Source organism: Chiloscyllium punctatum, chromosome X (genome assembly GCF_047496795.1).
Source record: "Chiloscyllium punctatum isolate Juve2018m chromosome X, sChiPun1.3, whole genome shotgun sequence".
Lineage (NCBI taxonomy): Eukaryota > Metazoa > Chordata > Chondrichthyes > Orectolobiformes > Hemiscylliidae > Chiloscyllium > Chiloscyllium punctatum.
Genome location: NC_092791.1, coordinates 18,428,994 through 18,456,304, shown reverse-complemented (window position 1 = coordinate 18,456,304; position 27,311 = coordinate 18,428,994). Strand labels below are relative to the sequence as shown.

Genomic DNA, 27,311 nt, shown 5'->3' with positions numbered 1-27,311 from the left:
GCAGAGCGCAGGCCTGAAATGCAGACAGGAACCTGAAGGAGAAGGTGCAAAGGCTGCTGGGAGCAGCTGCTAGGATGCTCCCAATTCTCGCGGCTATCGCGTTGTGGAGAGCTCTCGCGGTTGCTCTCTGTCTTTGCCTGTCGGTTTTTTTCTTGTTTTCTCACAGAATGAAGTTCCATCCAATCCATTTGCTGGAGGTGGGCATCCATTTTGTCACTCTTGTGGTCTTCTTCATCCTTTCCTTCCTCACTCCCCCGCCAACGTCCCTTCTCCTGGCAGGAGCTCCCCCCACACACTGCCCTTTTGGATGCTCTGCCAGACAGCCGGTTCCGAGCGGGAATGATACAGCTTGTTAGCAATGATTCGATGCTCCCAGCACAGGCCAATGGCCAGCAGTTAGGAGCAGGGGGGATTCCTAGCCAGTCATGTGATGGAGCCTCTGTCTTTCCTGTCCATAGCAACCTGCAGCCTGTTGTGAAAGGACTCTGCTCCGACAGCAACATTGAGTCCCAGGGTAAACTGGAGCAGTCCATCTCTGCCGTGCTGTCCTGGGGAAGGTCAGCAGCATCTCCAGTTTCTCGCCAAACATCCAAAAGGCCTGAGGAGGCTGGAGATCTAAACTTGAAACAGAAATGGCTGGAAAAACTCAGCAGGTCTGGTAGCATCCGCAGAGAACAAAAAACACTTCAGCTCCAGTGACCTTTCAAAGCGTCTCTGCTCTATAGTGTCACGGAGCCACTGTCCCTCGGGTTTTGCTGGTGCACCATTCCTACAGTGCCAGTGCTCGCTCCTGCATCCAGTGGGGGGGGGGGGGGGGGGGGGGGGGGGGGGGTGGCGGTCATGGGATTCAGTGGAGTTGAGGTCCTGTTCTGTCAACACCACCTTACCTCCTACCCCTGAACAAACTGGGTCTCTCTCCAGCCTCAGGCACCGTTCACCCGCTGGTACGATGGCAGCCACAGTTCACCCGCTGTGTGTCTGTCAGGTGCCCATTGGCATCCAGCTCAGAACGAGTCCTTGAAGTGGCCAACTGACTCTAAAAAGATGGGGAGATGTGCTCCGTGCTTTCTGTAGAAGACGATTGTGGAGCTAGTTTCCTCTTCTGGGACGTGGGTATGACTGACATTTATTGCCCATCGCTAACTGGCGTTGGGCTGAGTGCCTCGCTCAGCTGTTTCAGAGTCATCCCCCATTGGCTGTGGCTCTGGCGTTACACCCAGGCCTGGCCAGGCCATGCCAGGGAAGGATGGCAGGTTTCCTTCACAAAAGGACGAGTGAGGGGGGGGGGGAGGTGTTTTTAAGCAATTGCTGATGGTTGGCATGGTCACCATCACTGAGACCAGCTTCAGATGCGGGATCTGGATTTGAATTCTACCAGCCAGCGCTGGAAGCCACGTTGCCCAGGGTTACATTCTCACGACATCAGCAACTAGCCTCTCTAACTCAGAGGGTGCTACACACATTCTGAAAGGGGCCAGTGACACTGAAGGAACGGTGATATATTTCCAAGTCAGGATGGAGTGTTGCTTGGAGGGGAACTTGCAGGGGGTGGTGTTCCCATGTATCTGCTGCCCTTGTCCTTCTCGATGGAAGTGGTCATGGTGCTGCCTGAGGATCTTTAGTGGATTTCTGCAGGGCATCTTGTAGATGGGACACACCGCTGTTACTGAGTGTCAGTGGGAGGAGGGAGGGAGTGTTTGTGGATGTGGGGCCAATCAAGCAGCTGCTTTGTCCTGGATGGTGTCGAGCTTCTTGAGTGTTGTTGGAGCTGCCCCCATCCAGGGGCAAGTGGGGAATATTCCCTCACCCTCCTGACTTGTGCCTTGGAGATGGTGGGACAGGCTTTGGGGAGTCAGGAGGGGAGTTACTCGCTGCAGGATTCCCAGCCTCTGACCTGCTCTTGTAGCCACAGTGTGTATGTGGTGAGTCCAGTTCAGTTTCTGGTTAATGGTGACCCCCAGGGTGTTAAGAATGGGGGATTCAGTGATGGTAACACTATTGGATGTCAAGGGGCAGAGTTACATTCTCTCTTATTGGGGAGGGCCATTGCCTGGGCTTTGGGTGCTGTGAATGTTCCTTGCCAGTTAACAGCCCAAGCCTGGGTATTGTCCAGATCTTGTTGCATTTGGACACGGACTGTTTCGGTTTCTGAGGAGTGGCGACTGGTGCTGGACATTGTGCAACCATCAGCAAACGTCCTCATTCCTGACCTTACAGTGGAGGGAAAGTCGGGGCTTTTATTGAGTTCAAATTTCGCCATCTGCTGGGATTTAACCCGTGTGCCTGGAATATCGAGGCAAATGACGGGAGATGCTGGGATCTGTATGGGAAACAGCTGGAGATCCCAGTGGGTCAGGCAGCCTCCATGGAGAGAGTAGCAGGCGAACACCTCGAAACCTTAACTTGCTGTCTCTCCATGATTTAGGGTTTTCTGATTCTTCCTGCAGTCAGGTTCCCAGTACCTGGATAAGGGAGCTCAGCCTCACCTTGGCAAGGGGCCATTGGGAAGAGGTGATACCTGCTGGCTGAGGTGGTGCTAACCATGTGCCATGACTGAAGAGATCAATAAAGGCTGATGGTCTCCTGAGAGCAAGTGGGTAATCGACCAGCCCACGGTTAATGATAGGAATGGGGCAGAGGGAAGGTGGCAGTTGTGTTGCTAGGTTACTGGTATGCCACCCAGCAAGTGAGAGAAACGAATTGGTATGTGTACACCAGCAGCCATCAGGTAGATCCACACCAACCCTGATATGGCTGAAGAAGAGCCAATTTGTCAATATTTCTTAGGGTGCACTGATCAGGGCCATTTGATTAATTATTGCCACACGTACCGAGATACAGTGAAAAGTATTGTACTGCGTGCTGTCCAGACAAATCCTGCCTCACACACGTACATCAGGGTGAGAGAACAGAACGCAGAATATAGTGTTACAGAGAAGGTGCAGAGAAAGGTCAACTCTAATGTACGAGAGATCTAATATATAAGTCTGATAACAGCGGGGAAGAAGCTGTTCCTGAATTTGTTGGTACGTGGTTTCAAACTTTTGTATTTTCTGCCCGAGGGGAGAGTTGGAAGAGAGCGTACCCGGGGTGGGAGGGGTCTGTGATGATGTTGGCTGCCTTCCTGAGGCAGTGGGAAGGGTAGATGGAGCCAATGGTTGGAAGGAGGGACTGGGCTGTGTTCACTCCTCTCTGTAGTTTGTTCCAGTCCTGGGCAGAGCCGTTACTGTACCAAGCTGTGATCCATCATGGTACTTTCCACGGTGCATCTGTAACAATTGGTAACGAGTCCTTGTGGACGTGCTGAATTTGCTTAGCCTCCTGAGGAAGGACAGCTGCTGGTGTGCCAAGAATATCAAAGAGACTGGCAACATGTATGGTAACATGTCTTGCAAGTTGTCCCGATGGGTGTCGATGTTACCAAAAATGTGTCGTCTTTTCCCAGACACGCTCCAGTTCTGTCCTCCGAGATGACTGCACTTTCCAGGATTGAGTTTGTTCTTACTCTGAGAGGGAGCCCACGTGAGGACAAGCAACAGCTGCCTTTTCCCAAACCATCCAGCCTGCGACGAGGGCAGGTTCCCCCACTCCCTACTCAGACCATGTTTCATTGCCTTTGTTCTTTCTTGGCGTGGCCTCGGCTGGCCGTGTAGCCAGCTCCCTCGGGGAGCTGTGGAGTGCCGCCCCCCCCAGTATCTTGAAGGCTGGCAGGGCAACAGCAGGCCGAATAGGAAAGTCTACGCCCCGGCCTAACCACAGCAGCGGGTACCAGACCCAGCTTCGAAAGGCGCCACTTGCACGTTTCTACCTGCGTCAAAAACACCCAACTGCTGGAAGTTGGCAGGAAGGCGGTGAATGAACAGGCTGCCCACGGCCTGGCACAGGGTGGACATTGGGTGGCGCAAAGTGCTGGCATGTGTGACAGGCGCACAATTTCAGCCCCAGGGGATGCAGTGGGCTGGACTGGATAGCCTGGGTAACTCTGTAACTCTTTCCTGTGCTTTCCAGCCTGCGCAAATGGTTGATGAAGAATTTGATAATCCCAAGCCTGGGGAACAACACGGGTCAGCAGGTAGGTCTGTGGGCAGTGCCAGCCTTGCACAGAGGCACAAGAACACTCCTTGGCAGAGAATGTCTTTGACAGGGGCATCTAAGGGCACCCTGTCCCATGACCCAGGGCAGTGCCAGATTCGACATAATCTCCAGGAACAACACACTGCTCCGATTGGACAGGGGGAAGACCTTCCTTTTGAGCTGACCATATGGACTCCATCTCAACACTGTGCCATCTTGAAAAGGATTCACACACGCTGGAACGCACACAGGAGGGTAACACGAACAATGGCAGGTGGACAGACAGGCCAATGGGACAGCAAAAAGGCCAGACCATTTTATACAGTCACTGCTGTGCCCCCTGCCCCATCTTACCCCCTGCCCCACTGTACCCCCTGCCCCACTGTGCCCCCTGCCCCATCGTACCCCCTGCCCCACTGTGCCCCCTGCCCCACTGTGCCCCCTGCCACATCGTACTCCCTGCCCCACTCTGTCCCCTGCCCCACTGTACCCCCTGCCCCACTGTGCCCCCGCCCCATTATACCCCCTGCCCTACTGTGAGCTCTGACGTCTATCCCAGGAACTCCCTGCCAGTCCCTGCTGGGTGGATGTAGCTCTCCTTAAGCAATGTGTGGTCACAGGGGAAGCGCTCCAGGAGGTCTCTGAAAGTGTATCCCTGAAAGGACTACAATCGTGCTGCTGTGAAATAAAGCAGAACCTTCCCACCAGACTAACACGCAGCGAAGGTAACCTATCCCAGCTTCCTCACTTCCAACTGTGCATTCGGGATCGTAGCAGCTTGAAAGCCTTGAGAGACCAGGCCTCCCTTGGCTGGACATTGCCATGGTGACAGAGCAGACATTAACCTGTCACCTGGCTGTCCAATCCTGCTGCTCAAAACAAGGTTGAGGCACCAAAGTTGTGTTTCAGTCCTGAAATATTGTTTCTTTCTTCATATAGTCTGAGATTTTCCATTCCGAAATTGAGTCGAATTAATTGTACTCACTTTGTTCTTCCACAGTCTCCAAATGAGCTGGATTTCTGACCCACTCCAGCTCTTGGACCTCACTGAGGTCTGTCTTTGACGGGTTGACTTGCGATGTCCCCCACCCACACCCCCCCTGGTCTCGAAAACCGCTCCGATCTAACAGTGACCCTCTGATTCTTGCAGGTGGTGAGGCAGCAGACAAGAAAGACAAGAATAATCCAGATGAGGCCAAGGTAATGTGGCCTGTCTGTCCGGACCTGGCCACAGGCTACAACGGGGGAAGCTCCTCTTCACAAACGTGGAAAGGCTGAGTCAGATTGCCAGTTTCAGAAAGGAAACAGAATGGGAATGGGAATAAATGAAGCCCCGGTCCCCTGTAAAAAGCTGAGATCCCCTGTCAAAATTCCCAGTCCCAAACCCAACCCCACCGCCATCCCCAAACTCCAACACCAGCCCCAGTCCCAGGCCCAAATCCAAACTCCAGTCCCTACACCTCCTAACTATCTCTGTAACGCCCTCCATCCCTACACCCCCCTCCCTATCTCTGTAACCCCCTTCAGCCCCTACAACCCCTCCCTATCTCTGAAACCCCCTCCAGTCCCTACACCCCCCTCCCTATCTCTGTAACCCCCTTCAGCCCCTACACCCCCTCCCTATCTCTGTAACGCCCTCCATCCCTACACCCCCCTCCCTATCTCTGTCATCCCCTCCAGTCCCTACACCCCCCTCCCTATCTCTGTCATCCCCTCCATCTCTACACCCCCCTCCCTATCTCTGTAACGCCCTCCATCCCTACACCCCACTCCCTATCTCTGTAACGCCCTCCATCCCTACACCCCCCTCCCTATCTCTGTCATCCCCTCCAGTCCCTACACCCCCCTCCCTATCTCTGTCATCCCCTCCAGCCCCTACACCCCCTCCCTATCTCTGTAACGCCCTCCATCCCTACACCCCCCTCCCTATCTCGGTAACCCCCTCCAGTCCCTACACCCCCTCCCTATCTCTGTAACCCCCTCCATCCCTACACCCCTCCCTATCTCGGTAACCCCCTCCAGTCCCTACACCCCCTCCCTATCTCTGTAACCCCCTCCATCCCTACACCCCTCCCTATCTCGGTAACCCCCTCCAGTCCCTACACCCCCTCCCTATCTCTGTAACCCCCTCCAGTCCCTACACCCCCTCCCTATCTCGGTAACCCCCTTCAGCCCCTACACCCCCTCCCTATCTCTGTAACCCACCCCAGTCCCTACACCCCCTCCCTATCTCTGTAACCCCCTCCAGTCCCTACACCCCCCTCCCTATCTCTGTAACCCCCTCCAGTCCCTACACCCCCCTCCCTATCTCTGTAACCCCCTCCAGTCCCTACACCCCCCTCCCTATCTCTGTAACGCCCTCCATCCCTACACCCCCCTCCCTATCTCGGTAACCCCCTCCAGTCCCTACACCCCCCTCCCTATCTCTGTAACGCCCTCCATCCCTACACCCCCCTCCCTATCTCTGTAACGCCCTCCATCCCTACACCCCCCTCCCTATCTCGGTAACCCCCTCCAGTCCCCACACCCCCCTCCCTATCTCTGTCATTCCCTCCAGTCCCTACACCCCCCTCCCTATCTCTGTAACCCCCTCCAGTCCCTACACCCCCCTCCCTATCTCTGTAACCCCCTCCAGTCCCTACACCCCCTTCCCTATCTCTGTAACCCCCTCCAGGCCCTACACCTCCCTCCCTATCTCTGTAACCCCCTCCAGGCCCTACACCCCCCTTCCTATCTCTGTCACCCCCCCAGCCCCGACACCCCCCTCCCTATCTCTGTAACCCCCTCCAGGCCCTACTCTGGAAACAGCATGGGGTGCATGGCGTTTGGCCTGGCATGGGAAGCTGAGGGGTGAAGGTGAGGAATCGGGAGGTGGGTTCGAATTTGGTGGGGTAGAAACAAGAGCGTGAGAATAAGCAGCTGGCTCTTTCGAGGAAGGCGATGGGCTGAATGGACCTGCTGTGCTAGACGATGCTGTAATATTCTGGGCCTTGAGCCCTGCTGCTGCACTCCGGTTGTTGGTGCAGGGTAGAGACAGGGTTGTTTTCTGCTATCAGAGCTCCACCCTTGACTGGCTGCTCGCAACGGATGACCCAGCGGCCAATGATCCACACAGCCAATAAGAAGTCAAGGTGGGGTTAGGGGAAATGGGCCACAGATCGGCGCATTCACTTCCCATGGCCACTCCACCCTAACCTGCACATCCCTGGGCACTATGGGTAATTACCCATGGCCACTCCACCCTAACCTACACATCCCTGTACACTATGGGAGAATTTAGCATGGCCAATCCACACTAATCTGCACATCCCTGGGGCACTATGGGTAATTTAGCATGGCCAATTCACCCTAACCTGCACATCTGTGGGCACTATGGGTAATTTAGCATGGCCAATCCACCCTAACCTGTACATCCCTGGGCACTATGGGTAATTTAGCATGGCTAATCCACTCTAACCTGCACATCCCTGGACACTATGGGTAATTTAGCATGGCCAATCCACCCTAACCTGCACATCCCTGGACACTATGGGTAATTTAGCATGGCCAATCCACTCTAACCTGCACATCCCTGGACACTATGGGACAATTTACCATGGCCAATCCACCCTAACCTGCACATCCCTGGACACTATGGGACAATTTAGCATGGCCAATCCACCCTAACCTGCACATCCCTGGACACTATGGGACAATTTACCATGGCCAATCCACCCTAACCTGCACATCCCTGGACACTATGGGACAATTTAGCATGGCCAATCCACCCTAACCTGCACATCCCTGGACACTATGGGACAATTTAGCATGGCCAATCCACCCTAACCTGCACATCCCTGGACACTATGGGACAATTTAGCATGGCCAATCCACCCTAACCTGCACATCCCTGGGCACTATGGGTAATTTAGCATGGCCAATCCACCCTAACCTGCATATCCCTGGGCACTATGGGTAATTTAGCATGGCCAATCCACCCTAACCTGCACTTCCCTGGGCACTATGGGACAATTTCCCATGGCCAATCCACCCAAACCTGCACATCCTTGGGCACGATGGCACAATTTCCCATGGCCAATCCACCCTAACCTGCACATCCCTGGGCACTATAGGACAATTTAGCATGGCCAATCCACTCTAACCTGCACATCCCTGGGCACTATGGGGCAATTTAGCACGGCCAATCCACCCTAACCTGCACATCCATGGACACTATGGGACAATTTCCCATGGTCAATCCACCCTAACCTGAACATCTCTGGGCACTATGGGACAATTTAGCATAGCCAGTTCACTCTAACCTGCATATCCCTGGGCACTATGGGACAATTTAGCATGGCCAATTCACCCTAACCTGCACATCCCTGGGCACTATGGGTAATTTAGCATGGCTAATCCACCCTAACCAGCACATCCCTGGGCACTATGGGTAATTTAGCATGGCCAATCCACCCTAACCTGCACATCCCTGGACACTATGGGACAATTTAGCATGGCCAATCCACCCAAATCTGCACATCCTTGGGCACTATGGCACAATTTCCCATGGCCAATCCACCCTAACCTGTACATCCCTGGGCACTATGGGTAATTTAGCATGGCCAATTCACTCTAACCTGCATATCCCTGGGCACTATGGGACAATTTACCATGGCCAATCCACCCTAACCTGCACATCCCTGGACACTATGGGACAATTTAGCATGGCCAATCCACCCTAACCTGCACATCCCTGGACACTATGGGACAATTTAGCATGGCCAATCCACCCTAACCTGCACATCCCTGGACACTATGGGACAATTTAGCATGGCCAATCCACCCTAACCTGCACATCCCTGGGCACTATGGGTAATTTAGCATGGCCAATCCACCCTAACCTGCATATCCCTGGGCACTATGGGTAATTTAGCATGGCCAATCCACCCTAACCTGCACTTCCCTGGGCACTATGGGACAATTTCCCATGGCCAATCCACCCAAACCTGCACATCCTTGGGCACGATGGCACAATTTCCCATGGCCAATCCACCCTAACCTGCATATCCCTGGGCACTATAGGACAATTTAGCATGGCCAATCCACTCTAACCTGCACATCCCTGGGCACTATGGGGCAATTTAGCACGGCCAATCCACCCTAACCTGCACATCCATGGACACTATGGGACAATTTCCCATGGTCAATCCACCCTAACCTGAACATCTCTGGGCACTATGGGACAATTTAGCATAGCCAGTTCACTCTAACCTGCATATCCCTGGGCACTATGGGACAATTTAGCATGGCCAATTCACCCTAACCTGCACATCCCTGGGCACTATGGGTAATTTAGCATGGCTAATCCACCCTAACCAGCACATCCCTGGGCACTATGGGTAATTTAGCATGGCCAATCCACCCTAACCTGCACATCCCTGGGCACTATGGGTAATTTAGCATGGCCAATCCACCCTAACCTGCACATCCCTGGGCACTATGGGACAATTTCCCATGGCCAATCCACCCAAATCTGCACATCCTTGGGCACTATGGCACAATTTCCCATGGCCAATCCACCCTAACCTGTACATCCCTGGGCACTATGGGTAATTTAGCATGGCCAATTCACTCTAACCTGCATATCCCTGGGCACTATGGGACAATTTAGCATGGCCAATTCACCCTAACCTGCACATCCCTGGGCACTATGGGTAATTTAGCATGGCCAATCCTCCCTAACCTGCACATCCCTGGACATTATGGGACAATTTAGCATGGCCAATCCACCCTCACCTGCACATCCCTGGACACTATGGGACAATTTAGCATGGCCAATCCACCCTAACCTGCACATCCCTGGGCACTATGGCACAATTTCCCATGGCCAATCCACCCTAACCTGCACATCCCTGGGCACGAAAGGACAATTTAGCATGGCCAATCCACTCTAATCTGCACATCCCTGGGCACTATGGGACAATTTAGCATGGCCAATCCACCCTAACCTGCACATCCCTGGACACTATGGGACAATTTAGCATGGCCAATCCACCCTAACCTGCACATCCCTGGGCACTATGGGACAATTTAGCATGGCCAATCCACCCTAACCTGTACATCCCTGGGCACTATGGGTAATTTAGCATGGCCAATTCACTCTAACCTGCATATCCCTGGGCACTATGGGACAATTTAGCATGGCCAATTCACCCTAACCTGCACATCCCTGGGCTCTATGGGTAATTTAGCATGGCCAATCCTCCCTAACCTGCACATCCCTGGACACTATGGGACAATTTAGCATGGCCAATCCACCCTAACCTGCACATCCCTGGACACTATGGGACAATTTAGCATGGCCAATCCACCCTAACCTGCACATCCCTGGGCACTGTGGGACAATTTCCCATGGCCAATCCACCCTAACCTGCACATCCCTGGGCACTGTGGGTAGTTTAGCATGGCCAATCCACCCTAACCTGCACATCCCTGGGCACTGTGGGTAGTTTAGCATGGCCAATCTACCCTAACCTGCACATCTTTGGACTGTGGGACGAAACCCACGCAGACATGGGGAGAATGTGCAAACTCCACCCAGACAGTCACCTGAGGCTGGACTCCAACCTGGGTCCCTGGTGCTGTGAGGCAGCAGTGCTAACCACTGAGCCACCGTGCTGGCCCAATTGTGTGAAGAGACCCTTTTGTGGTCAGTGATTGGCCACGCTGACTGGAAGGTCAGCCCATTGAGCTTTACCCCCAGGGCCTTAATGGCTGAGGTGGCACGAGGGATGTGGTGGTGGTGGGTATCACCCAGGTGCCAACCTGCCCAGCTGCCTGACACCTCCTGCTGGAAAGGTCAGGTTGGAGTTTGACTCACTGGGCTCTCGGGGGCTGAATAAGCCCACCAATGTGTGTGGGCCGAATGCAACAAACTGGCCACTGTCCCGAGGTAGGGAGAAGGGAGCCGACGAGAGCCTGAGTCAGGGCCGGGAGGTTGGGGAGGGGGGCTTCAGTCTGCCAACATTCAGATGCTACACTTCTCAGCAGCTTGCCTTTCCTTCCTCTCGGCCAGGCCAAGAAGCCACAGCCGGGCCTGCGAGGTGGCTTCGCACAGACTCACTACTTTGTCGCTTTGTACAGATACAAAGCTCAGGAGAAGGATGACCTGGATTTCCAGTAAGTTCACGCTCGGCCCATTCCTCCAGCGGGTTCCCCACTGCTACTCGGAACGGGCCGCGCGTCCCTCAGCCCTGCCCAGGGCCCTCGTCCAGACAGTCAGTGACGGGGGAGAGAGAGGGCTGCTGCTCACCTCCTGTTAGACTGCAAACAAGAACCCTCTCTCCTGCAAAGGCTGTTTATCAGCCACTACACAGACATGTTGGGCTGAGTGGACGCGCGGGACATTGGTGTTGTTTTTATCTGAGAGATGAACAGGAAGGGTTTGGAGGGATGTGGGCCCAGTGGGAGTCAGGGAGGTCGGGATATCTGGTCAGTGTGGACCGAAGGGTGTGTTTCTGTGCTGGGCCTGGCCCGTCCCCAGCTGCGCTTTAGAACGCCCAACGTTTTCTCCTGGCTTTGCAATTGCTCCCTTGTATTTCTCCACAGGCTCCTACCAAGTGTTGAGTATAACTGAGGGACTCCAATCGACCCTCCTCGAAAAGCTGTGGACGGGAGGGGTTAACAGATGGGTGGGAGGTTCAGATGGACAGCCCGATGGATCAGGGGAGAGTGGGAATGACAGGAGGATGGCTGGATGCTTGCCTTTATCCGTCACGCTCTCAATGGTTAGCGCTGGGATGTGATGTTGGAGCTGTACTGAACTTTGGTCAGGCCACAGATGGAATACTGTGTGCAGTTCTGGTCCCCACACGACAGGGAGGATGGGATTGTACCGGAGTAGGGGGGGGGTGCAGAGGAGATGCACCAGGATGTTGCCTGGGATGGAGCAGTTTAGTGAGGGAGAGAGGCTGGATAAGCCTGGGCTGTTTCCGACAGAGCTGAGGGGAGGCTGAGGGGGGAGCTGCTCGAGGGGGATATGAAGATGAGGAACATGGACAGGGTGGATAGGAGGCAGCTGTTCCCCTTACTCACAGGGGGAATAAGAAATGGGCTCCATTTGAAGTGGGAAGCGTGCAGGTTTCAAGGGGGTTTGAGGGTGGTGGAGGTCTGGAATGCACTGCCTGGGAGGGTAGTTGAGGTAAGAAACTGTGCTACCTTTAAAAAGTACTTGGATGAGCATAACATTGAAGGCTATGAGCCTAGTGTGCAGCATAGACTCAGTGGGCTGAAGGGCCTCTTCTATAAAGTATAGTTCTATAATTCTGTGGTGGGAGTGACAGATGGGCGGATAGTGGGAGAGTGAGTTGGGCAACTGGGCAGTGGGAAGGAGAGACAGGTGGGCAGTGGGAGTAACAGATGGATTGGTGGGCAGTGGGGGGAGGGGGGAGAGAGAGAGAGAGAGATAGGCGGGCGGGTGTGTGACCAAAGCACTGGGTGTGTTGGTCGCTGGGTAAGGGGTTGGAGGGCTGGGTGTGCAGAGTGCTGGGTGGATGGTGTGAGTCGGCAGAAAGGCGTCCAATGGCCTGTTCTCGATTCTCTCGCCTTCCGAGTTGGCCGAAGAGCCTGTGTGAGGTGAGTGGGACAGGCTGAGATCTGGGAGGGCCAGAGATGGAGCAGCCATGTTGTCCCAGCAGCCTCCCTGACAGGGCCTGGGTCAGTCAGCAGGAACTCTGGCTGCTTTCAGATCCAACCTGGCATTGGGCACTGCGTGGGAGGCTGGCTGGGTTCAGAACATCCTCGAGGATGGGCAGGAGGGGTTTATTTGTTGATCAGCTGCGAATAGGGCAAGCGATCAGTCGTTGGCAAGTTGACCATGTTGGGTGGATGCGTTCAGGTTGAAGGGCGGGGTGTGGAGCTGACCCAGAGACAGGGACACAGTGACAGGAAGACGCTATGAGCTCCCAGCCTGGGTTTCCAAGGTGATCGGAGCTCCCAGGGTGCTCCCCTCAGGGAGGTTACTGGGGTATAGGAGCTGAGGTGCAACAAGGCAGGGGCGGGGGCAGTGGGGAGGTGGGGGGAGGGAGAATGCTGGGGGGTGTTCCAAACTGAAGTGGCTCTCACAGCTGCCTTCCCTTGCTTTTGCAGTGCAGGCGATCGGGTGACTGTCTTCGATGACTCCAATGAGGAATGGTGGAAGGTAGGTCACAAAGGCGCCGCGCTCCGAAAGCTTGGGGTTTCACCGGAAGCCACGAGGACGATAACCTGGGGTCGTGTGTAAACTCTGACCCTGACCCAGTCCCCAGTCCGATACCAGCCAACACCAACGCAAAAGGAGAGCCTGCATCCGCCAGGAAAATCCCACTGTTTCCAACATGTTCAGCAGAGCCGCTCACACAATATTCTCCCGCACCATCCTGCCCCTTAGGGCTCTTTTATATCTTTCCCCTCTCACCCTAAACCTATGCCCCTCTAGTTCTGGACTCCCCGACCTCAGGGAAAAGACTTTGTCTATTTATCCTATCCATGTCCCTCATAATTTTGTAAACCTCTATAATGTCACCCCTCAGCCTCCGACACTCCAGGGAAAACAGCCCCAGCCTGTTCAGCCTCTCCCTGCAGCTCAGATCCTCCAACCCTGGCAACATCCTTGTAAATCTTTTCTGAACCCTTTCAAGTTTCACAACATCTATCCGATAGTGTTAAAGAAAACACTATACATCAGAGGGGGAATGGAGGGAGCTGATCAGAAGGTCATATCAAGGAGGGGAGTGTGGGACAGGGAGAGATAGGGAGTGTGGGACAGGGAGAGACAGGGAGTGTGGGACAGGGAGAGACAGGGAGTGTGGGACAGGGAGAGTCAGGGAGTGTGGGACAGGGAGAGACAGGGAGTGTGGGACAGGGAGAGACAGGGAGTGTGGGACAGGGAGAGACAGGGAGTGTGGGACAGGGAGAGATAGGGAGTGTGGGACAGGGAGAGACAGGGAGTGTGGGACAGGGAGAGATAGGGAGTGTGGGACAGGGAGAGACAGGGAGTGTGGGACAGGGAGAGACAGTGAGTGTGGGACGGGGAGCGATAGGGAGTGTGGGACAGGGAGAGACAGGGAGTGTGGGACAGGGAGAGACAGGGAGTGTGGGACAGGGAGAGTCAGGGAGTGTGGGACAGGGAGAGACAGGGAGTGTGGGACAGGGAGAGACAGGGAGTGTGGGACAGGGAGAGACAGGGAGTGTGGGACAGGGAGAGATAGGGAGTGTGGGACAGGGAGAGACAGGGAGTGTGGGACAGGGAGAGATAGGGAGTGTGGGACAGGGAGAGACAGGGAGTGTGGGACAGGGAGAGACAGTGAGTGTGGGACGGGGAGCGATAGGGAGTGTGGGACAGGGAGAGACAGGGAGTGTGGGACAGGGAGAGACAGGGAGTGTGGGACAGGGAGAGATAGGGAGTGTGGGACAGGGAGAGATAGGGAGTGTGGGACAGGGAGTGTGGGACAGGGAGTGTGGGACAGGGAGAGACAGGGAGTGTGGGACAGGGAGAGATAGGGAGTGTGGGACAGGGAGAGATAGGGAGTGTGGGACAGGGAGAGTCAGGGAGTGTGGGACAGGGAGAGTCAGGGAGTGTGGGACAGGGAGAGACAGGGAGTGTGGGACAGGGAGACACAGGGAGTGTGGGACAGGGAGAGTCAGGGAGTGTGGGACAGGGAGAGTCAGGGAGTGTGGGACAGGGAGAGACAGGGAGTGTGGGACAGAGAGAGACAGGGAGTGTGGGACAGGGAGTGTGGGACAGGGAGAGACAGGGAGTGTGGGACAGGGAGTGTGGGACAGGGAGAGATCGGGAGTGTGGGACAGGGAGAGACAGGGAGTGTGGGACAGGGAGAGACAGGGAGTGTGGGACAGGGAGAGATAGGGAGTGTGGGACAGGGAGAGATAGGGAGTGTGGGACAGGGAGTGTGGGACAGGGAGTGTGGGACAGGGAGAGACAGGGAGTGTGGGACAGGGAGAGATAGGGAGTGTGGGACAGGGAGAGATAGGGAGTGTGGGACAGGGAGAGTCAGGGAGTGTGGGACAGGGAGAGTCAGGGAGTGTGGGACAGGGAGAGACAGGGAGTGTGGGACAGGGAGACACAGGGAGTGTGGGACAGGGAGAGTCAGGGAGTGTGGGACAGGGAGAGTCAGGGAATGTGGGACAGGGAGAGACAGGGAGTGTGGGACAGGGAGAGACAGGGAGTGTGGGACAGGGAGTGTGGGACAGGGAGAGATCGGGAGTGTGGGACAGGGAGAGATCGGGAGTGTGGGACAGGGAGAGACAGGGAATGTGGGACAGGGAGAGACAGGGAGTGTGGGACAGGGAGTGTGGGACAGGGAGAGATCGGGAGTGTGGGACAGGGAGAGATCGGGAGTGTGGGACAGGGAGAGTCAGGGAGTGTGGGACAGGGAGAGTCAGGGAGTGTGGGACAGGGAGAGACAGGGAGTGTGGGACAGGGAGTGTGGGACAGGGAGAGACAGGGAGTGTGGGACAGGGAGAGATAGGGAGTGTGGGACAGGGAGAGTCAGGGAGTATGGGACAGGGAGAGACAGGGAGTGTGGGACAGGGAGAGACAGGGAGTGTGGGACAGGGAGAGACAGGGAGTATGGGACAGGGAGAGACAGGGAGTGTGGGACAGGGAGAGACAGGGAGTATGGGACAGGGAGAGACAGGGAGTGTGGGACAGGGAGAGACAGGGAGTGTGGGACAGGGAGAGACAGGGAGTGTGGGACAGGGAGAGACAGGGAATGTGGGACAGGGAAAGATAGGGAGTGTGGGACAGGGAGTGTGGGACAGGGAGAGACAGGGAGTGTGGGACAGGGAGAGATAGGGAGTGTGGGACAGGGAGAGACAGGGAGTGTGGGACAGCGAGTGTGGGACAGGGAGAGTCAGGGAATGTGGGACAGGGAGAGACAGGGAGTGTGGGACAGGGAGTGTGGGATAGGGAGAGTCAGGGAATGTGGGACAGGGAAAGATAGGGAGTGTGGGACAGGAAGTGTGGGACAGGGAATGTGGGACAGGGAGAGACAGGGAGTGTGGGACAGGGAAAGTCAGGGAGTGTGGGATAGGGTGAGACAGGGAGTGTGGGACAGGGAGGGTCAGGGAGTATGGGACAGGGAGAGATAGGGAGTGTGGGACAGGGAGAGACAGGGAGTGTGGGACAGGGAGAGATAGTGAATGTGGGACAGGGAAAGATAGGGAGTGTGGGACAGGGAGTGTGGGACAGGGAGAGACAGGGAGTGTGGGACAGGGTGAGACAGGGAGTGTGGGACAGGGAGAGACAGGGAGTGTGGGACAGGGAGAGATAGGGAGTGTGGGACAGGGAGAGACAGGGAGTGTGGGACAGGGAGAGACAGGGAGTGTGGGACAGGGAGTGTGGGATAGGGAGAGTCAGGGAATGTGGGACAGGGAGAGACAGGGAGTGTAGGACAGGGAGAGACAGGGAGTGTGGGACAGGGTGAGTCAGGGAGTGTGGGACAGGGAGAGACAGGGAGTGTGGGACAGGGAGTGTGGGACAAGGAGAGACAGGGAGTGTGGGACAGGGAGAGACAGGGAGTGTGGGACAGGGAGAGTCAGGGAGTGTGGGACAGGGAGAGACAGGGAGTGTGGGACAAGGAGAGTCAGGGAGTGTGGGACAGGGAGAGATAGGGAGTATGGGACAGGGAAAGTCAGGGAATGTGGGACAGGGAGAGACAGGGAGTGTGGGACAGGGAGAGACAGGGAGTGTGGGACAGGGAGAGATAGGGAGTGTGGGACAGGGAGAGACAGGGAGTGTGGGACAGCGAGTGTGGGACAGGGAGAGTCAGGGAATGTGGGACAGGGAGAGATAGGGAGTGTGGGACAGGGTGAGACAGGGAGTGTGGGACAGGGAGAGTCAGGGAATGTGGGACAGGGAGAGACAGGGAGTGTGGGACAGGGTGAGACAGGGAGTGTGGGACAGGGAGTGATAGGGAGTGTGGGACAGGGAGTGTGGGATAGGGAGAGTCAGGGAATGTGGGACAGGGAAAGATAGGGAGTGTGGGACAGGGAGTGTGGGACAGGTAAAGATAGGGAGTGTGGGACAGGGAGTGTGGGACAGGGAGAGACAGGGAGTGTGGGACAGGGAGAGACAGGGAGTGTGGGAGAGGGAGAGACAGGGAGTGTGGGATAGGGTGAGACAGGGAGTGTGGGACAGGGAGGGTCAGGGAGTATGGGACAGGGAGAGATAGGGAGTGTGGGACAGGGAGAGACAGGGAGTGTGGGACAGGGAAAGTCAGGGAGTGTGTGACAGGGAGAGACAGGGAGTGTGGGACAGGGAGTGTGGGACAAGGAGAGTCAGGGAGTGTGGGACAGGGAGAGATAGGGAGTATGGGACAGGGAAAGTCAGGGAGTGTGGGACAGGGAGAGACAGGGAGTGTGGGACAGGGAGAGACAGGGAGTGTGGGACAGGGAGAGATAGGGAGTGTGGGACAGGGAGAGTCAGGGAGTGTGGGACAGGGAGAGTCAGGGAGTGTGGGACAGGGATAGACAGGGAGTGTGGGACAGGGAGAGACAGGGAGTGTGGGACAGGGAGAGACAGGGAGTGTGGGACAGGGAGAGATAGGGAGTGTGGGACAGGGAGAGATAGGGAGTGTGGGACAGGGAGAGTCAGGGAGTGTGGGACAGGGAGAGACAGGAAGTGTGGGACAGGGAGAGTCAGGGAGTGTGGGACAGGGAGAGACAGGGAGTGTGGGACAGGGAGAGACAGGGAGTGTGGGACAGGGAGAGACAGGGAGTGTGGGACAGGGAGAGACAGGGAGTGTGGGACAGGGAGAGACAGGGAGTGTGGGACAGGGAGAGACAGGGAGTGTGGGACAGGGATAGACAGGGAGTGTTGGACAGGGAGGGATAGGGAGTGTGGGACAGGGAGAGACAGGGAGTGTGGGACAGCGAGTGTGGGACAGGGAGAGTCAGGGATTGTGGGACAGGGAGAGACAGGGAGTGTGGGAGAGGGTGAGACAGGGAGTATGGGACAGGGAGAGTCAGGGAATGTGGGACAGGGAGAGACAGGGAGTGTGGGACAGGGTGAGACAGGGAGTGTGGGACAGGGAGTGATAGGGAGTGTGGGACAGGGAGTGTGGGATAGGGAGAGTCAGGGAATGTGGGACAGGGAGAGACAGGGAGTGTGGGAGAGGGAGAGACAGGGAGTGTGGGATAGGGTGAGACAGGGAGTGTGGGACAGGGAGGGTCAGGGAGTATGGGACAGGGAGAGATAGGGAGTGTGGGACAGGGAGAGATCGGGAGTGTGGGACAGGGAGAGACAGGGAGTGTGGGACAGGGAGAGACAGGGAGTGTGGGACAGCGAGTGTGGGACAGGGAGAGTCAGGGAATGTGGGACAGGGTGAGACAGGGAGTGTGGGACAGGGTGAGACAGGGAGTGTGGGACAGGGAGAGATAGGGAGTGTGGGACAGGGAGAGTCAGGGAATGTGGGACAGGGAGAGACAGGGAGTGTGGGACAGGGAGAGACAGGGAGTGTGGGACAGGGTGAGACAGGGAGTGTGGGACAGGGAGGGTCAGGGAGTATGGGACAGGGAGAGATAGGGAGTGTGGGACAGGGAGAGACAGGGAGTGTGGGACAGGGAGAGACAGGGAATGTGGGACAGGGAGAGATAGGGAGTGTGGGACAGGGAGTGTGGGACAGGGAGAGACAGGGAGTGTGGGACAGGGAGAGATAGGGAGTGTGGGACAGGGTGAGACAGGGAGTGTGGGACAGCGAGTGTGGGACAGGGAGAGTCAGGGAATGTGGGACAGGGAGAGATTTAGGGAGTGTGGGACAGGGAGTGTGGGACAGGGAATGTGGGACAGGGAGAGACAGGGAGTGTGGGACAGGGAGGGTCAGGGAGTGTGGGACAGGGAGGTTCAGGGAGTATGGGACAGGGAGAGATAGGGAGTGTGGGACAGGGAGAGACAGGGTGTGTGGGACAGGGAGTGTGGGACAGGGAGAGACAGGGAGAGACAGGGAGTGTGGGACAGGGAGAGACAGGGAGTGTGGGACAGGGAGAGACAGGGAGTGTGGGATAGGGTGAGACAGGGAGTGTGGAACAGGGAGGGTCAGGGAGTGTGGGACAGGGAGAGATAGGGAGTGTGGGACAGGGAGAGACAGGGAGTGTGGGACAGGGTGAGACAGGGAGTGTGGGACAGGGTGAGTCAGGGAATGTGGGACAGGGAGAGATTTAGGGAGTGTGGGACAGGGAGTGTGGGATAGGGAGAGTCAGGGAATGTGGGACAGGGAAAGATAGGGAGTGTGGGACAGGGAATGTGGGACAGGGAGAGACAGGGAGTGTGGGACAGGGAGAGACAGGGAGTGTGGGACAGGGAGGGTCAGGGAGTATGGGACAGGGAGAGATAGGGAGTGTGGGACAGGGAGAGACAGGGTGTGTGGGACAGGGAGTGTGGGACAGGGAGAGAGAGGGAGAGACAGGGAGTGTGGGACAGGGAGAGACAGGGAGTGTGGGACAGGGAGAGACAGGGAGTGTGGGATAGGGTGAGACAGGGAGTGTGGAACAGGGAGGGTCAGGGAGTGTGGGACAGGGAGAGATAGGGAGTGTGGGACAGGGAGAGACAGGGAGTGTGGGACAGGAAGAGACAGGGAATGTGGGGCAGGGAAAGATAGGGAGTGTGGGACAGGGAGTGTGGGACAGGGAGTGTGGGATAGGGAGTGTGGGACAGGGAGTGTGGGACAAGGAGAGTCAGGGAGTGTGGGACAGGGAGAAATAGGGAGTGTGGGACAGGGAAAGTCAGGGAGTGTGGGACAGGGAGAGACAGGGAGTGTGGGACAGGGAGAGACAGGGAGTGTGGGACAGGGAGAGACAGGGAGTGTGGGACAGGGAGAGTCAGGGAGTGTGGGACAGGGAGAGACAGGGAGTGTGGGACAGGGAGAGACAGGGAGTGTGGCACAGGGAGATTACGGAGTGTGGGACAGGGAGAGTCAGGGAGTGTGGGACAGGGAGAGACAGGGAGTGTGGGACAGGGAGAGACAGGGAGTGTAGGACAGGGAGAGACAGGGAGTGTGGGACAGGGAGAGACAGGGAGTGTGGGACAGGGAGTGTGGGACAGGGAGAGACAGGGAGTGTGGGACAGGGAGAGTCAGGGAGTGTGGGACAGGGAGGGACAGGGAGTGTGGGACAGGGAGAGACAGGGAGTGTGGGACTGGGAGAGATAGGGAGTGTGGGACAGGGAGTGTGGGACAGGGAGAGACAGGGAGTGTGGGACAGGGAGAGACAGGGAGTGTGGGACAGGGAGAGATAGGGAGTGTGGGACAGGGAGTGTGGGACAGGGAGAGACAGGGAGTGTGGGACAGGGAGAGTCAGGGAGTGTGGGACAGGGAGAGACAGGGAGTGTGGGACAGGGAGAGACAGGGAGTGTGGGATAGGGAGAGACAGGGAGTGTGGGACAGGGAGAGACAGGGAGTATGGGACAGGGAGAGACAGGGAGTGTGGGACAGGGAGAGTCAGGGAGTGTGGGACAGGGAGAGACAGGGAGTGTTGGACAGGGAGAGATAGGGAGTGTGGGACAGGGAGAGACAGGGAGTATGGGACAGGGAGAGACAGGGAGTGTGGGACAGGGAGAGATAGGGAGTGTGGGACAGGGAGAGACAGGGAGTGTGGGACAGCGAGTGTGGGACAGGGAGAGTCAGGGAATGTGGGACAGGGAGAGACAGGGAGTGTGGGACAGGGTGAGACAGGGAGTGTGGGACAGGGTGAGTCAGGGAATGTGGGACAGGGAGAGACAGGGAGTGTGGGACAGGGTGAGACAGGGAGTGTGGGACAGGGAGAGATAGGGAGTGTGGGACAGGGAGTGTGGGATAGGGAGTGTGGGACAGTGAGAGATAGGGAGTGTGGGACAGGGAGTGTGGGATAGGGAGAGTCAGGGAATGTGGGACAGGGAAAGATAGGGAGTGGGACAGGGAGTGTGGGACAGGGAATGTGGGACAGGGAGAGACAGGGAGTGTGGGACAGGGAGAGACAGGGAGTGTGGTACAGGGAGGGTCAGGGAGTATGGGACAGGGAGAGATAGGGAGTGTGGGACAGGGAGAGACAGGGTGTGTGGGACAGGGAGTGTGGGACAGGGAGAGACAGGGAGAGACAGGGAGTGTGGGACAGGGAGAGACAGGGAGTGTGGGACAGGGAGAGACAGGGAGTGTGGGATAGGGTGAGACAGGGAGTGTGGAACAGGGAGGGTCAGGGAGTGTGGGACAGGGAGAGATAGGGAGTGTGGGACAGGGAGAGACAGGGAGTGTGGGACAGGGAGAGACAGGGAATGTGGGGCAGGGAAAGATAGGGAGTGTGGGACAGGGAGAGACAGGGAGTGTGGGACAGGGAGAGACAGGGAATGTGGGGCAGGGAAAGATAGGGAGTGTGGGACAGGGAGTGTGGGACAGGGAGAGACAGGGAGTGTGGGACAGGGAGTGTGGGATAGGGAGTGTGGGACAGGGAGTGTGGGACAAGGAGAGTCAGGGAGTGTGGGACAGGGAGAAATAGGGAGTGTGGGACAGGGAAAGTCAGGGAGTGTGGGACAGGGAGAGACAGGGAGTGTGGGACAGGGAGAGTCAGGGAGTGTGGGACAGGGAGAGACAGGGAGTGTGGGACAGGGAGAGACAGGGAGTGTGGGACAGGGAGAGATAGGGAGTGTGGGACAGGGAGAGATAGGGAGTGTGGGACAGGGAGAGTCAGGGAGTGTGGGACAGGGAGAGACAGGGAGTGTGGGACACGGAGAGACAGGGAGTGTGGGACAGGGAGAGACAGGGAGTGTGGGACAGGGAGAGACAGGGAGTGTGGGACAGGGAGTGTGGGACAGGGAGAGACAGGGAGTGTGGGACAGGGAGAGTCAGGGAGTGTGGGACAGGGAGAGACAGGGAGTGTGGGACAGGGAGAGACAGGGAGTGTGGGACAGAGAGAGACAGGGAGTGTGGGACAGGGAGAGATAGGGAGTGTGGGACAGCGAGTGTGGGACAGGGAGAGACAGGGAGTGTGGGACAGGGAGAGACAGGGAGTGTGGGACAGGGAGAGTCAGGGAGTGTGGGACAGGGAGAGACAGGGAGTGTGGGACAGGGAGAGACAGGGAGTGTGGGACAGGGAGAGATAGGGAGTGTGGGACAGGGAGAGACAGGGAGTGTGGGACAGGGAGAGACAGGGAGTGTGGTACAGGGAGGGTCAGGGAGTATGGGACAGGGAGAGATAGGGAGTGTGGGACAGGGAGAGACAGGGTGTGTGGGACAGGGAGTGTGGGACAGGGAGAGACAGGGAGAGACAGGGAGTGTGGGACAGGGAGAGACAGGGAGTGTGGGACAGGGAGAGACAGGGAGTGTGGGATAGGGTGAGACAGGGAGTGTGGAACAGGGAGGGTCAGGGAGTGTGGGACAGGGAGAGATAGGGAGTGTGGGACAGGGAGAGACAGGGAGTGTGGGACAGGGAGAGACAGGGAATGTGGGGCAGGGAAAGATAGGGAGTGTGGGACAGGGAGAGACAGGGAGTGTGGGACAGGGAGAGACAGGGAATGTGGGGCAGGGAAAGATAGGGAGTGTGGGACAGGGAGTGTGGGACAGGGAGAGACAGGGAGTGTGGGACAGGGAGTGTGGGATAGGGAGTGTGGGACAGGGAGTGTGGGACAAGGAGAGTCAGGGAGTGTGGGACAGGGAGAAATAGGGAGTGTGGGACAGGGAAAGTCAGGGAGTGTGGGACAGGGAGAGACAAGGAGTGTGGGACAGGGAGAGACAGGGAGTGTGGGACAGGGAGAGACAGGGAGTGTGGGACAGGGAGAGTCAGGGAGTGTGGGACAGGGAGAGACAGGGAGTGTGGGACAGGGAGAGACAGGGAGTGTGGGACAGGGAGAGATAGGGAGTGTGGGACAGGGAGAGATAGGGAGTGTGGGACAGGGAGAGTCAGGGAGTGTGGGACAGGGAGAGACAGGGAGTGTGGGACATGGAGAGACAGGGAGTGTGGGACAGGGAGAGACAGGGAGTGTGGGACAGGGAGAGACAGGGAGTGTGGGACAGGGAGTGTGGGACAGGGAGAGACAGGGAGTGTGGGACAGGGAGAGACAGGGAGTGTGGGACAGGGAGAGTCAGGGAGTGTGGGACAGGGAGAGACAGGGAGTGTGGGACAGGGAGAGACAGGGAGTGTGGGACAGAGAGAGACAGGGAGTGTGGGACAGGGAGAGATAGGGAGTGTGGGACAGCGAGTGTGGGACAGGGAGAGACAGGGAGTGTGGGACAGGGAGAGATAGGGAGTGTGGGACAGGGAGAGACAGGGAGTGTGGGACAGTGAGAGATAGGGAGTGTGGGACAGGGAGAGACAGGGAGTGTGGGACAGGGAGAGTCAGGGAGTGTGGGACAGGGAGAGACAGGGAGTGTGGGACAGGGAGAGACAGGGAGTGTGGGACAGAGAGAGACAGGGAGTGTGGGACAGGGAGAGATAGGGAGTGTGGGACAGCGAGTGTGGGACAGGGAGAGACAGGGAGTGTGGGACAGGGAGAGACAGGGTGTGTGGGACAGGGAGAGACAGGGAGTGTGGGACAGAGAGAGACAGGGAGTGTGGGACAGGGAGAGATAGGGAGTGTGGGACAGGGAGAGACAGGGAGTGTGGGACAGGGAGAGATAGGGAGTGTGGGACAGGGAGAGACAGAGAGTGTGGGACAGCGAGTGTGGGACAGGGAGAGTCAGGGAATGTGGGACAGGGAGAGTCAGGGAATGTGGGACAGGGAGAGACAGGGAGTGTGGGACAGGGTGAGATAGGGAGTGTGGGACAGGGAGAGACAGGGAGTGTGGGACAGGGAGAGATAGGGAGTATGGGACAGGGAAAGTCAGGGAGTGTGGGACAGGGAGAGACAGGGAGTGTGGGACAGGGAGAGACAGGGAGTGTGGGACAGGGAGAGACAGGGAGTGTGGGACAGAGAGAGACAGGGAGTGTGGGACAGGGAGAGATAGGGAGTGTGGGACAGCGAGTGTGGGACAGGGAGAGACAGGGAGTGTGGGACAGGGAGAGATAGGGAGTGTGGGACAGGGAGAGACAGGGAGTGTGGGACAGTGAGAGATAGGGAGTGTGGGACAGGGAGAGACAGGGAGTGTGGGACAGGGAGAGTCAGGGAGTGTGGGACAGGGAGAGACAGGGAGTGTGGGACAGGGAGAGACAGGGAGTGTGGGACAGAGAGAGACAGGGAGTGTGGGACAGGGAGAGATAGGGAGTGTGGGACAGCGAGTGTGGGACAGGGAGAGACAGGGAGTGTGGGACAGGGAGAGACAGGGTGTGTGGGACAGGGAGAGACAGGGAGTGTGGGACAGAGAGAGACAGGGAGTGTGGGACAGGGAGAGATAGGGAGTGTGGGACAGGGAGAGACAGGGAGTGTGGGACAGGGAGAGATAGGGAGTGTGGGACAGGGAGAGACAGAGAGTGTGGGACAGCGAGTGTGGGACAGGGAGAGTCAGGGAATGTGGGACAGGGAGAGTCAGGGAATGTGGGACAGGGAGAGACAGGGAGTGTGGGACAGGGTGAGATAGGGAGTGTGGGACAGGGAGAGACAGGGAGTGTGGGACAGGGAGTGACAGGGAGTATGGGACAGGGAGAGACAGGGAGTGTGGGACAGGGAGAGACAGGGAGTGTGGGACAGGGAGAGACAGGGAGTGTTGGACAGGGAGAGACAGGGAGTGTGGGACAGGGAGAGATAGGGAGTGTTGGACAGGGAGAGACAGGGAGTGTGGGACAGGGAGAGAAGGGGAGTGTGGGACAGGGAGAGACAGGGAGTGTGGGACAGGGAGAGACAGGGAGTGTGGGACAGGGAGAGACAGGCAGAGACAGGGAGTGTGGGACAGGGAGAGACAGGGAGTGTGGGACAGGGAGAGACAGGGAGTGTGGGACAGGGAGTGTCGGACAAGGAGAGACAGGGAGTGTAGGACAGGGAGAGACAGGGAGTGTGGGACAGGGAGAGACAGGCAGAGACAGGGAGTGTGGGACAGGGAGAGACAGGGAGTGTGGGACAGGGAGAGACAGGGAGTGTGGGACAGGGAGTGTCGGACAAGGAGAGACAGGGAGTGTGGGACAGGGAGAGACAGGGAGTGTGGGACAGGGAGAGATAGTGAGTGTGGGACAGGGAGAGACAGGGAGTGTGGGACAGGGAGAGACAGGGAGTGTGGGACAGGGAGAGATAGGGAGTATGGGACAGGGAAAGTCAGGGAGTGTGGGACAGGGAGAGACAGGGAGTGTGGGACAGGGAGAGATAGGGAGTGTGGGACAGCGAGAGTCAGGGAGTGTGGCACAGGGAGAGATAGGGAGTGTGGGACAGGGAGAGTCAGGGAGTGTGGGACAGGGAAAGTCAGGGAGTGTGGGACAGGGAGAGACAGGGAGTGTGGGACAGGGAGTGTGGGACAAGAAGAGTCAGGGATTGTGGGACAGGGAGAGATAGGGAGTATGGGACAGGGAAAGTCAGGAAGTGTGGGACAGGGAAAGTCAGGAAGTGTGGGACAGGGAGACACAGGGAGTGTGGGACAGGGAGAGACAGGGAGTGTGGGACAGGGAGAGACAGGGAGTGTGGGACAGGGAAAGACAGGGAGTGTGGGACAGGGAGAGACAGGGAGTGTCGGACAGGGAGAGACAGGGAGTGTGGGACAGGGAGAGACAGGGAGTGTGGGACAGGGAGAGATAGGGAGTGTGGGACAGGGACAGTCAGGGAGTGTGGGACAGGGAGAGACAGGGAGTGTGGGACAGGGAGAGTCAGGGAGTGAGGGACAGGGAGAGTCAGGGAGTGTGGGACAGGGAGAGACAGGGAGTGTGGGACAGGGAGAGATAGGGAGTATGGGACAGGGAGAGATAGGGAGTGTGGGACAGGGAGAGACAGGGAGTGTGGGACAGGGAGAGATAGGGAGTGTGGGACAGGGAGACACAGGGAGTGTAGGACAGGGATGTGTGGGACAGGGAGAGTCAGGGAATGTGGGACAGGGAATGATAGGGAGTGTGGGACAGGGAGTGTGGGACAGGGAATTTGGGACAGGGAGAGACAGGGAGTGTGGGACAGGGAGAGACAGGGAGTGTGGGATAGGGTGAGACAGGGAGTGTGGGACAGGGAGGGTCAGGGAGTGTGGGACAGGGAGAGACAGGGAGTGTGGGACAGGGAGAGACAGGGAATGTGGGACAGGGAAAGATAGGGAGTGTGGGACAGGGAGTGTGGGACAGGGAGTGTGGGACAGGGAGTGTGGGACAGGGAGAGACAGGGAGTGTGGGACAGGGAGAGACAGGGAGTGTGGGACAGGGAGTGTGGGATAGGGAGAGTCAGGGAATGTGGGACAGGGAAAGATAGGGAGTGTGGGACAGGGAGTGTGGGACAGGGAGTGTGGGACAGGGAGTGTGGGACAGGGAGAGACAGGGAGTGTGGGACAAGGAGAGACAGGGAGTGTGGGACAGGGAGAGACAGGGAGTGTGGGACAGGGAGAGACAGGGAGAGACAGGGAGTGTGGGACAGGGAGAGACAGGGAATGTGGGACAGGGAGAGACAGGGAGTGTGGGACAGGGAGAGACAGGGAGTGTGGGACAAGGGGAGACAGGGAGTGTGGGACAGGGAGAGACAGGGAATGTGGGACAGGGAAAGTCAGGGAGTGTGGGACAGGGAGAGACAGGGAGTGTGGGACAGGGAGTGTGGGACAGGGAGTGACAGGGAGAGACAGGGAGTGTGGGACAGGGAGTGTGGGACAAGGAGAGACAGGGAGTGTGGGACAGGGAGAGACAGGGAGTGTGGGACAGGGAGAGACAGGGAGTGTGGGACAGGGAAAGTCAGGGAGTGTGGGACAGGGAGAGACAGGGAGTGTGGTACAGGGAGAGACAGGGAGTGTGGGACAGGGAGAGATAGGGAGTGTGGGACAGGGAGAGACAGGGAGTGTGGGACAGGGAGAGACAGGGAGTGTGGGTCAGGGAGAGACAGGGAGTGTGGGACAGGGAGAGTCAGGGAGTGTGAGTCAGGGAGAGACAGGGAGTGTGGGACAGGGAGAGATAGGGAGTGTGGGACAGGGAGAGTCAGGGAGTGTGGGTCAGGGAGAGACAGGGAGTGTGGGACAGGGAGAGTCAGGGAGTGTGGGACAGGGAGAGTCAGGGAGTGTGGGACAGGGAGACACAGGGAGTGTGGGACAGGGAGAGACAGGGAGTGTGGGACAGGGAGAGATAGGGAGTGTGGGACAGGGAGACACAGGGAGAGTGGGACAGGGTGGAGACAGGGAGTGTGAGACAGGGAGTGTGGG

At 57.5% G+C, this 27,311-nt stretch overlaps 1 protein-coding gene across 1 annotated transcript in view; it reads left to right on the top strand.

Moving 5' to 3' along the window:
* stac3 (SH3 and cysteine rich domain 3) overlaps positions 1 to 27,311 on the top strand; it is a 112,357-nt gene that overhangs the window by 16,488 nt on the left and 68,558 nt on the right. Inside the window, exons 5-8 of the mRNA XM_072567315.1 lie at positions 4,009 to 4,072; positions 5,225 to 5,274; positions 11,129 to 11,232; positions 13,201 to 13,252. Of these exons, the coding sequence (XP_072423416.1) occupies positions 4,009 to 4,072; positions 5,225 to 5,274; positions 11,129 to 11,232; positions 13,201 to 13,252 (270 nt within the window). The remainder of the gene's footprint in view (positions 1 to 4,008; positions 4,073 to 5,224; positions 5,275 to 11,128; positions 11,233 to 13,200; positions 13,253 to 27,311) is intronic.